Source organism: Stenella coeruleoalba (assembly GCF_951394435.1).
Source record: "Stenella coeruleoalba genome assembly, chromosome: 6".
NCBI lineage: Eukaryota > Metazoa > Chordata > Mammalia > Artiodactyla > Delphinidae > Stenella > Stenella coeruleoalba.
In genome coordinates, this window is record NC_137151.1 from 106,841,531 (window position 1) to 106,853,593 (window position 12,063).

The window sequence follows — 12,063 nt, forward strand, 5'->3', positions numbered from 1 at the left end:
TCTCTTGTTGAGGAGCACAGGCTCCAGATGCACAGGCTCAGTAGTTGTGGCTCACGGGCCTAGTTGCTCCACGGCATGTGGGATCTTCCCAGACCAGGGCTCGAACCCATGTCCCCTGCATTGGCAGGCGGATTCTTAACCACTGCGCCACCAGGGAAGCCCAATGTTTTCTTAAGGTGTGTGGTGCTGGGTATGTGGGTGCTTATGCTGTTATTCTTCATAACATTTTGTTTTAAATACATTTCTTAAAATTTACACATAGGAAGAAATTAATAAATTAACGGCTATTATAATTTCTATTAACCCAAAAGTATTTATTCAGTTCTTACTCCATGTGGGGGACTGTGCAACACAATAGCGAATGCTAAGGAAAGAGTCATGCCCCCCCAATCTAGATTAGAACCTCCAGTCTGGCGGGGTTGCAGCACCCAACTTATAAGTGTAATAGTACCAGGCAGAATGCAGTAAGTGACTTGAGGGGTAAAAAGAAAGAAAAGAGACACCATAACTGCTTGGAGAGACCTTCTAAGACTTCATCATACAGGGGGCAACTGAAATGTGCCTTAAAGCCCGAGTAGAATCTTCAGCAGTAGAGAAAACAAAAAGATGTCTAGCTAACAATTATGCCATTAACAGAGGCACCAGAAGGGAAACCAGAATGATTACACAGATCACGGGCACAGAGACTAGAGAATGTGAAATCAGAGGCCAGGGAAAGAGGAAATGAGAAATAAGGCCAGGATGGTCAGCACAGGGGTACTCGTGTCCAGCGAGAAAACAAGAGCAGATTTCTTTCTCTTGAAACTTTCAAAAGAACAGTTTTCATGTAATCATGCAGGGGAAGGAGCGAAATCTCAGGATGAGTGGGAGGTGAAGAAGGAGGTAGGGGTACAGCTGACTATGCTTTAGAGACATTTGCACCTGCTGCAAAGGACGGCAGCTAAAGAAAATGGCAATATCAGGATGAATTTTTAGTCAAGGGAGGCCCCAGCATACTTCCAGAGAAAGGGCAAAGAACGAACTAGTGGGACATCGAAATATACAGATGCAAACCAGACAAGCGACCGCCATTCTCTTTCACATACAAGGTTCCAGAAAAAGTAAAAGGAAAAAGGTCAAAAACACAAGTGGCAATGTCAGATTGGCATATGAGCTGAGATTAAAAATTGGTTTTCTTGAACTAACGAAGAGTCCCTGGTCCATCTTGGAAAAGGACTACAGGTGATCAGGCACACAAATGGCAAACGTTTTCCCTCTGACCACACCCCTTCCAGGCACTATTACCTTGGGGTATGAAATAAAACTTGAAAACCACTGTTTTACCATAGAATAAAGGATTTAGCTGGGGGGAGTAGATATCTGTACAAAACCTTTTTTATAAATGAAAAAAAATAACATGAAGAATGAAGTTCTTAATAAAAAATAAAGTTAAGACCATCTGACCATATCATTTCACCACATCAAGATTCCAAACCAGCCACTATGGAAAATAGCCTGGCAGCTCCTCAAAAAGTTAAATGTAGGGGCTTCCCTGGTGGTGCAGTGGCTGAGAATCCGCCTGCCAATGCAGGGGACACGGGTTCGAGCCCCGGTTGGGGAAGATCCCACATGCCGCGGAGTGGCTGAGCCCTTGAGCCATGGCCGCTGAGCCTGCGCATCCTGAGCCTGTGCTCCGCAACGGGAGAGGCCACAACAGTGAGAGGCCCGCGTACCGCAAAAAAATAAAAATAAAAATATTTTTAAAAATAAAACAACCAAAACTATCATCTTAAATAGCAATTCTGGAAAGAATACTGGAAAGACCCAAGGCTCTGAGAATGAGACCAAGCTGAGAGCTGTATTTCATGTTACTATGAATATTGATAAGTTGACTGTAAAACCCAAGCATGAAATTCCAGATTGTTACCCACTACTTTTAAGACTCATGGTAGATTACTGGGTTTCTCCCTGCCTGCAACAATCTAATAATCTAAGTGGGAACACCACTGCAAGAGCAAACAAAAACATTGGGTATTGTGTGTATGACTTTATACATAGAATACAAACAGGACATGTTTACATACATGTGTGCTCACTAAACAGTGAGGGGCAGATGGCAAGTTCTAAACCCTATGTTATTGGAGAGGAAGATGAATAAGGGTAAAAAAAATCAAAGAAGACTGCTTGAGGAGACCTTGAGAACTAGCATTTAGGAAGGGGCAGAAAGAATAAAGGTCACTACTTGAAGCAAGCTTGGAGGGAATAAGGAGGTTGGATTGTTCCTAGAGCAGTAAGGATGCCTGTATGATTAAATCAAGGAGTGTACAGTGTGTAATGTACCAGAAAATAATAGTGGACAGGAGGGAAGGGGTTATGTAAGATCTCAAAAATCAAGCTAAAATGTTTGGACTCGATAGAGTAAGAAAAGGTAAATCATGCTTTTAAAAAAGTTGTGAGGGACTTCCCTGGTGGCGCAGTGATTAAGAATCCACCTGCCAATGCAGGGGACATGGATTCAAGCCCTGGTCCAGGAAGATCCCACATGCCGAGGAGCAACTAAGCCTGTGTGCCACAACTACTGAGCCCGTGTGCCTGGAGCCCGTGCTCTGCAACAAGAGAAGCCACCGCAATGAGAAGCCTGCGCACCGCAACGAAGAGCAGCCTCGTGGCAACTAAAGAAAGCCCTGAAGACCCAACACAGCCAAAAAAAAGTTGTGAAAGCTTTATCATATTAGTTGCATACTTCATAACAAACACTGGCTTCCATGTTTGCTTACCCAACTCTGGAGTTCTGCCTCATCTACTATTTCCTAATTTCATTTTAAATATTTTGTTTCTGTCATATCTACCTCCAAGTCATGCCCTAGTGAAACCTTAATTTCATCAGAGTCAGGATATAAAATAATTGCTTACAGTCACCGCCCTGAACAAAGCTGTGTTGGATGGTGCCTTCACAAAGCCACTTAGCACATCGCTAATGTGCATTAAATGTCCTCACACTTCATAGCTTAATCTGTAATGAATCAACGTCCCAGTGAATAAGCTGTCCCTTGAGAAAAATATGTACTTTTTTTTAATGTGAAAAGTATTTCCTTGCACTCAGTCACTGCGATCGTCTTCTTTCAGTAATAAAATTGAATGACAACGTATCCAACTTTTTTCCTGGGTGAAACAGAAATTCACAGTTGCCCATTTCACTGAAACAGAAATAGGCAGTCACAGTTGTATTTAATCGGACCCCTATGCAAACTTCTCTCCCCTACTTCTCTGCGGGGTCACTGCACCTGAATTCTTGCCGTTTTCCACAGGCTTCCAACTTGGGTCTCAGGTGCCTCCGAGGATCTGTGCTTTCAGGCAAATATTTTACCCGAGGAACAAACCCAAGGAGCAGGATCTCCTGTAAGGAACCCAGGGGCTTAGTCTGCGCCTCAGTGTGACCTTAAAGCAAGCGCACGTCCCCAGCTCTGACGAGCACACGAGTATCCGCACTCCGCGGCGCCCAGCAACGGTCAGGGAGCTCCAGATCGCGGCCGGGGCGCGCACCCACCTGACCAGGGGCTCCTTCTCGGGCACGGCGGGCTCCTCCAGGCACCCGCACGGGCAGCAGCAGCAGCACACGGTCCTCAGCCAGGCCCTCAGCCCCATGGAGAGCGAGGTGCCCCGCCGGCGCCGGACGACTCCGAGGAAGCCGCGGCGGCGGCGGCGAGCGAGCGCGGCTGCGGCGCGGCCACCGGACCGGCGTCCAGGTGCGGGGACAGTGGCGGCCGGGGCGTCGCGGGCCGGTCCGTGCGCATCACGCTGCGGCCGGGGACGCGGGCAAGGCGGGAGGCGCCTTCACGGCCCCGGGGCTGCAGGGCCGCGCGCTTTCCTCCACTTGGGTTTTGTTTAGGGCGCGGGTTTTGTTGGGGCTTTTCTTCTCTCGCTTTAATTCCCCGGGCGCAAATTGGGGCGCATGCGTTCCCGAGACGCTTCGCTGCTGCCCTCTAAAGAGGAAGCAGGGACTCCAGCCGCCAGACGGCAAAATCCGAGGGCACCGTGGGCGACCGGGCTGAGGGAAGGAGGGGCAAGCCCTCGAGTCACTGAGCACGAGGTTGGGCTGGATCTATTTATACGTTTTATTGGCCTCGCTCCCCGAGGAAATAAAAGGTCCTCCTTCCCAGCCCCACCCTTGCCTTCAAAGCGGAGGTTAGGGCAAATTTTTAACATGTCAGTCCCACAAAGAGTAAAAGTTAGCGAAATAATAGGGTTGATGCATTGCAGAAGTGAGTTTTTTTAAGTACTATATTCACAACGAACTTTTAAAAATCGTTTTCAAGTCTCCCAGTCCTTGAATAATTCCCTCAAAAGAGGCAACCTCTATCATCAGTATTTTGCGACTTTCCAGAGCTATTTATGTGTGCGTGTGTGTGTATATTTACTTACCCTTCTGCACACTTGTAAGTATAGGCACCCACAGTCCTCTCCCTTTTTACCCCAACAGTGGCATACTCCACACATTTCTGTCCCTGATTTGCTTCACTCCTTTTACCATGGAGACTGTTCCACCCACTACATGTATAACTTCCTCTATCGTTCTTTGCATTTATGCATTTATGTAGTTGCATTTATGTAGCTGATGCCCTTATGTTATTTTAACCAGATCCTTATGAATGGACATTTAAGTTCACTCCAGCCTTTTGATATTAAAATAATGCTGCAGTGACTATCCTTTCACTGTGTGTTTGGATATGTGTATCCCTGCAGTGACTATCCTTTCACTGTGTGTTTCGATATCTGTATCCCTGCAGTGACTGTCCTTTCACTGTGTGTTTGGATATGTGTATCCCTGCAGTGACTGTCCTCTCACTGTGTGTTTGGATATGTGTATCCCTGCAGTGACTGTCCTTTCACTGTGTGTTTGGATATGTGTATCCCTGCAGTGACTATCCTCTCACTGTGTGTTTGGATATGTGTATCCCTGCAGTGACTATCCTCTCACTGTGTGTTTGGATATGTGTATCCCTGCAGTGAATATCCTCTCACTGTGTGTTTGGATATGTGTATCCCTGCAGTGACTGTCCTTTCACTGTGTGTTTGGATATGTGTATCCCTTGAATAAATACTTGGCAGCTGACTTTCTGGGTCATAGGTAAGATGCCTTTTTAAATTCTGATGGATCTTGCCAAATTGCCCTCCAAAGAGGTAATTCCCATTTACACTCTGACCGGCAACATATGAAAGGATGTTTCCCTAAATCCCCACCAATACTATGGAATTTTCATCTTTGTCAATCTTATTGATTCAAAAAATATTTACTGAACATCTGTTATGTGCCAGGCATGTTCTAGGCTCTGGGAATACAGCCATGAACAAAAGAAACAAAAATCCATACTTTCTTGGAGCAAACATCCTAGTAGGGAAGTTCCACAAACGAAACAATACATTATTGAGTGCGTTAGAAAGTGGTATGTACTATGGAGAAAAATAAGGCAGGGAGGGGATAAGAAGTGCCAGGAAGTTGTATGTGTGTGTGTGTGTGTGTGTGTGTGTGTGTGTGTGTGTGTGCTGGGGAGAGGGGTGGTGGCTGCAGTTTTAAATGGGGTGATCAGGGAAGACCTCCCTATATGGTGACACTTAAGAAAAGACTTGAAGATGATGAGCAGGGCTTCCCTGGTGGCGCAGTGGTTGAGAGTCCGCCTGCTTTCGTGCCCTGGTCCGGGAAGATCCCACATGCCGCGGAGCAGCTGGGCCTGTGAGCCATGGCCACTGAGCCTGCGCGTCCGGAGCCTGTGCTCCGCAAGGCGAGAGGCCACAACAGTGAGAGGCCTGCGTACTACAAAAAAAAAAAAAAAAAAAAAAAAAAAAAGATGATGAGCAAGCTAGCCCTGATTTCAAGGGGAAGAGCATTTCAGGGAGAGTGAAAGCCGTGTGCAAAACCCCAGAGAAGAGAGAATCAACAGCAGGGTGCCTAAGAAAGAGCAGGGATTCCAGGGGCCCTAGAGAGGAATAGGCCAGGAGGAAGAGTAATAGGAGATGATAGAATGTGGGACCTTTGGGGACATGGCAAGGACTCTGGACTTTGTTCCATGTGAGCTGAGCAAACCTTTGGAGGTTTTCGAGTAGAGGGAGAGAAGTGGTCGACCTAGATGGCCACAGGATCCACTGGTTGCTGTCTTGAGAAGAAACTGGGTGTCAAGGGCTGTTTTAGGGAGAGGCAAATGGAGGCCATTCTAATGACCCAGATGACCATGATTTGGACCAGGGAGGAAGCAGTTAGAGGTGGGCAGAAATGGCTGGACTCTGAATGGAATTTGAAGACAGAGCCAACGAGACTTATAACAGATTGGAAGTAAAGTATAAAAGAAAGAGAGGAGGGAGTCCAAGGGTTGGGGCTTACAAGCTGTGAAAGTCGAACTGTCACTGATTGATTGTGATAAAGAACGTGGGATAGGCTGGCTTGGAGGGCTGAGGAGGGAGAGCAAGAGTTTATTTTCAGAAGTGTCAATTCTCACGGGCAGTGTGTTCATTTAAAAGTGTGTTACAGGGCTTCCCTGGTGGCGCAGTGGTTGAGAGTCCGCCTGCTGATGCAGGGGACGCGGGTTCGTGCCCCAGTCCGGGAGGATCCCACATGCCGCGGAGCGGCTGGGCCCGTGAGCCATGGCCGCTGAGCCTGTGTGTTACAACACGTAAGCTTATCCTGTTCTGGCTACATTATGAGGCTGAAGGAACTTATCAAGTACATATTCATTGAGAGGCTGCCTACTGAGAGTTAAGGAAGGATAAGAGAAGGTTCCCGAGGGCTCTGACTTAGCTGGGGAGACAGGATATGGACCCATGATGAAAAGTTGAGAGGACATGACAGAGTACCAGCTGTCACGAGGCAGCACAGGGCTGTGGTATCAAGCCCAGCACCGCGTCATTTATCATTTGCAACTGTGCCAGGATGGAGTACTATGTACTATGTTCTGAAGTTGGATTTTGGATTTGAGTTCACCTACCTAGGTTCAAGTAGAAAGTGGGCCAAGGGGGCTGCCAGCAAGAAGATGAAAGCTAGGGTCTGACGGCTTCTGTTAACTATTGGAGTTGAATTTGTTGAGAATGGAGAAATTAGAGAAGGCATTCAGCTCCTGGAAAATACAGGTACTCTGCCCCTTTACTAACCTTGATCTTAGACAAGTCACTTAATTTTTCTGAACCTCAGTTTTCTAATTTGTGAAATGGAGATGATGAGTCGAGCCCTACCGACTAGAAAGTTGTGAGACTCGAATGAGATCATTTGAAAGCCATAAAGTACTATAGAAATAGCAGAATTCAACACAGTTGACTAAATCCAAATAGTATAGGCCTGTTGAGCAAATGTCAGTTCCAGTACTACTTGGCTTACAGATGACAGTATTTCTCTTCACGTTTGTACCTCTGCGATGTGTGGGCATCTTTCACGTGGTGGGTTTCAGACAGGATATTTCTGGAAAGCCACAGAACCACGTCTATATAACCAACTTGCTCAGGAGGTTAACGCTCTGCTTTGCTAAGGACCACATGTAGTGTTTGCCTGCTCTAACGACTTAGGAATATTTTCTTTTAAAATTAATGTTAAGTGTTAAAACTTATAAATGAAACATTCCTCTAAAAAATTGAAATATTACAATTAAGGTTCCCTCTGATCACAGTCCTGTCTCCTTTCTAGCCTCCTCAGGGTAACCGTATGCTACAAACCTTTTTCAGTATGCTACAAACCTTCTTCTGGACACACATACACATATGTGCCCCGTGATGCATACATAGCATCACTGTGTATGCTGTCATTTTTTTTCTGGCTGCGCCGCACGGCATGCAGGATCTTATTTCCCTGACCAGGGATTGAACCAGTGCCCCCTGCGGTGGAAGCGCGGAGTCTTAACCACTGGACTGCCAGGAGAATCCCTATGTTGTCATTTTTGGTAGTGAGGTTGGTTTTAATATACAAGGTACGCATTCATCTACCTGCAGGCTTTCTCCACTTAATAATATGTCTTGGAGATCTAGCCTTATTAGTACACATAATACTACCTCATTCTTTTTAACTGATGTGAGTATTCTATTTATTAGTTTTCTAAGGATTATTATGTGTGTTTTCAAAGTATTCATCTTCCCAGAAGTTAAATATCGTCATGATTTCTGTTTTCTGGAAACTTAAGGAACGACAGCGCTACCAAACCCCGCAGCTTTACCTTGCAGATATCTGAGGCCATATTCTGGCACCCCCATCTCCCGTTTCAGACTTCATTAGCAAGAGAGCAGCAAGCTTTCCTTTTTTTAGAGTGATGCTAGATTGTTTCTACAGCCTGAGTTGATGCCAACACCACCCACCACTGGCAGCAACATCTGGCATTTACCAAGAGCCCTTGGGCACCCGATGTCAGGGGAGTGGGCAGTCCCCTGAGGCAACTGGTGACTCATAGACCCATTAGCTGTCTGTTTACAAGGCAGAACTGCCAGTCTATAGTTTCGGGTTTCTCCGTGGCAGGGAAAACTCTAGAGTTTGCTTTGAAAACAAGTAGTACAGTTTGAAGTCCTCTTTCTTTGAGAACTTACTGATGACTTCTGAGCGTTGGAGGAAAAGGCATACACAGGACGGGAAAAACTAGAAAATCAAAATTCTTAAGTTCCAACACCACATCATTAGTGCATTCCACAGAAAAGCTATGCTTGCAGCAACATAGCACAAGCTGGTGTCATTCAATTATTCATTCAACATGTATTTACAGAGCCCAGTACTAGGATACAATGGTGAACCAGAATGTAGATTCCATTCATGAAGACGGGGACTTGGTTCTTTGCAATATTCCAGCATCTAAAATAGTACAGACCTATCAAAGAGACTTACTAAATAGAAAGATACACTGTATCACAACTTTTAGAACAGTGCAGGCACACGGTAGACACTTAATAAATGTGTTGAATAAATATGTGTATGAAAACAGAAAAAGAGCTAGTGAATGCAGAGTTTGCATTATGCCAATTTCTGAAGAGTCTATTAATGAGCTGCCCAAGTCCAGTAGAGAGTTAAAAACCGTTGTCTTCCTGAGAGAAAAAGGACATCTTCTGAAACAAGCCAGCACCCCAAGCCAAGGCCACCATTATCATTCTCCCCAAGGGGCCCAAGATGGACAGCCCACATGCCTCTTAGGGGACTCCAGAAAGGTCCAGACACAGGACTGGATGTCACCAATGTAAAAGCCCGCCAAGAGTCCCCGTTGGTCCCTTATTTCTGCCTCTGTAGTATGCCTCAGCCCTCCTTTTGGTAACAGCTCTTTGTTTTCCTTTGAGGAACACCCCCCTCCAATTCCACGAGTTGGGCAGACAATGAAGGCACTCCCCCCATCCCTCAGCCCCTGACCCCCAACAAGGGATGGGCAGGTGACCAAGATGCGCCAGCCCAGATACTCTTCCTGAAATTTGCAACTTAAGGGCAAGGACCCAAAGATGGAAAATGGCTTGAGTTGAGATATGAGTTATTCTGGGGACAGCATCTTGAAGAGGAGGTCCAACAGCAATGGGCATTTTTATACCTGGAGCTTTCCTGTTCCTGTATTTTCCAAAATCTAGTTTGTCTAGCTATTTAGTTTTCCCGTCATTCTGTGGGTTACTCCATAACTTGATCAGTACATTTTTTTTTCTTTTTTTGCTTGAGTAAACAAGAATCAGATTCTGTTGCTTTCAGAACTAAACCCATACAGTTCCACTGCGGGAGCTTACAAGGCAAGAAAAGGGTACTTGTGATGGGGCGGGGTAGGGGGAGAGGGAGAGAGAGAGGGAGGGAGAGAGAGAGAGGGAGGGAGAGAGAGAGAGGGAGGGAGAGAGAGAGGGAAAGAGAAAGAGAGAGGGAGGGAGGGAGAGAGAAAGAGAGAGAGGGAAAGAGAGAGACAGAGAGAGAGGGAGAGAGAATTATGAAAGAAGAGTTCGCTCTCAAGCCAAGCACAACAATCCAGTTTGATTTAATCAGGTGAGATTTTTATTTCTATTTCTCTACTTGGCTTCTTCCTGAAGAGAAACAGATATTGTCTGCCATCTGCAAATCCTTCAGTTTTATCACTCTGTGGTTTCCCATAATGCAAAATACTTTCTAAATTTTCAAACTATTTTTATTTGGTATAGTTTGCTGGTCAATTTCACTTCCTTCCCTCCTCCCAAATGTATACTCTGAGAAAACCTTAATGATCAGTTCTTGTTCCTTCTTTAGTTTTAAGCAACAAACATCTTGCGTCCTCAAAATTTACTAAATAACTTCATACTCAGGAATGTCTAACCTTTTCAAAGGATGCCCTTGGAGAGAATAAAAACACATAAAGTAAGCTAGAACAGGTATAAAGCATATGGAGAGGATCTTCAAGAAAACTGGATTCTTTTTTTCTTAAGATTTATTTATTATTTACTTATTTACTTTATTTATTTTTGTCTGCATCAGGTCTTAGTTGCAGCACACGGGATCTTCGTTGAAGTATGCAAGATCTTTCAGGATCTTTTGCTGCGGCACGTGGGCTTCTCTCTAGTTGTGGCACGCAGGCTTCAGAGCACATGGCTCTGCAGTTGTGGCGCGCGGGCTCCAGGGTGCGTGGGCTCTGTAGTTTGCAGCACACGGGCTCTCTAGTTGAGGCGTGCGAGCTCAGTATTTGTGGCGCGCGGGCTTAGTTACCCCTCGCGGCATGTGGGATCCCAGTTCCCTGACCAGGGATGGAACCCACATCCCCTACATTGTAAGGCAGATTCTTTACCACTGGACCACCAGGGAAGTTCCTGAAAACTGGATTCTTATAGTCCCAACATGAAGGGAATCTAACCCTGCTGTGTGTCAACTTCTTTTTTGTCTAGATCTTTGTGACCTCTGTGATAACCCTCTGGGTATTAATCAGCAACTAATTGTGAATGACAAAAACATCACTCAGACTAGTTTAAGTATAAAAGGAAATTTACTGGCTCAAGTATCTGGAAAATTCAGGAAGTGATGCTAGCTTTAAACATAAATGGATCCAGGCACTCAATAAGGGTTGGTCTCTGCTAGGGATGGAATGTTTGTGCCTCTCCCAGACTCATATGTTGAAACCTAATCCCCAATGTGATGGAATTTGAAGGTGAGGCCTTTGGGAGATGATTAGGTCATGAGGATGGAGCCCGCATGAATATGATTAGTGCCCTTATAAAAGAGGCCCCAGAGAGCTCCCTCACCCCTTCTGCCATTTGAGGACACAGTGAGAAGATAGCTGTGTATGAACCAGGAAGCAGGCCCTCACCAGACATTGAATCTCCTGGTGCCTTGATCTTGGCTTCCCAGCCTCTAGAACTGTGAGAAATAAATTTCTGTTGTTTAAAAGCCACCCAGTCTATAGAATGCCCGTTACAGTAGCCCAAACAGACTAAGACACTCTCTTATCTTCTCTGGGTCTGAGTTGGTGACACTCACAGGCCCCTGGTAGCCCTGGATTTCACCATCTTTTCTGCTGATAATCTCAGCAGAAAGAGAACAGCTCCTTCCCAGTTGATCAGCAGGCCTGGGCCCAACTTTAATTGGCCTGAATTTTCAAAGGGAGAAATACACCTACTGAGTCTCATGTACACTCCTGCAGTGCTCAAGTGAAGAGGAACGGGGGAGACAGAAAAAGGAAGCCAATTGTACTAAGAGTGGGAGAGCTTCCTAAGGAAAATCAGATGGAGCGACGAAAAAAGGGAATGGATGCTGGCAAGGAAAAGCAACATATGCCAACTACACTCAGCAGCGGCAGCTGCTGATGCTCTGGTCCAAGCACGGTTGTGTGTGCCATACAGAATGGACAGAAAGGGCTGCACAAAGAAGAGCCACTCCGTGGTTCCATCAGGTCCAATGCACAGAAACTCAGAGCACAGGAGCTGTCTGCCAGAGGGACTTCAGTATCCCACTGCAGTCCCTGAAAATGCAGATGGGCAAGTGATGAGTTCAGCAATTCTACTCCCAAAACCAAAGAGAAAAACAGAAATTACTTTACTGGCTGTAGAGGAACTCTCACATGAGGCTGTGGCACAGGCAGAGTTTCTCAAAGGGTGATCTTAAACTCCTGCATTAGAATCCCTAGGGGTGCTTACTGAAACTCC

General features: G+C 45.8%; 1 protein-coding gene across 1 annotated transcript in view; it reads right to left on the reverse strand.

The window, feature by feature from the left end:
* Nucleotides 1-3,868, reverse strand: part of MREG (melanoregulin) — a 66,062-nt gene extending 62,194 nt beyond the window's left edge. The window contains exon 1 of the mRNA XM_079923594.1: nucleotides 3,527-3,868. Coding sequence (XP_079779720.1) covers nucleotides 3,527-3,624 — 98 coding nt within the window. The 5' untranslated portion in view covers nucleotides 3,625-3,868. The remainder of the gene's footprint in view (nucleotides 1-3,526) is intronic.
* Between the last annotated feature and the right edge of the window lie 8,195 nt (nucleotides 3,869-12,063).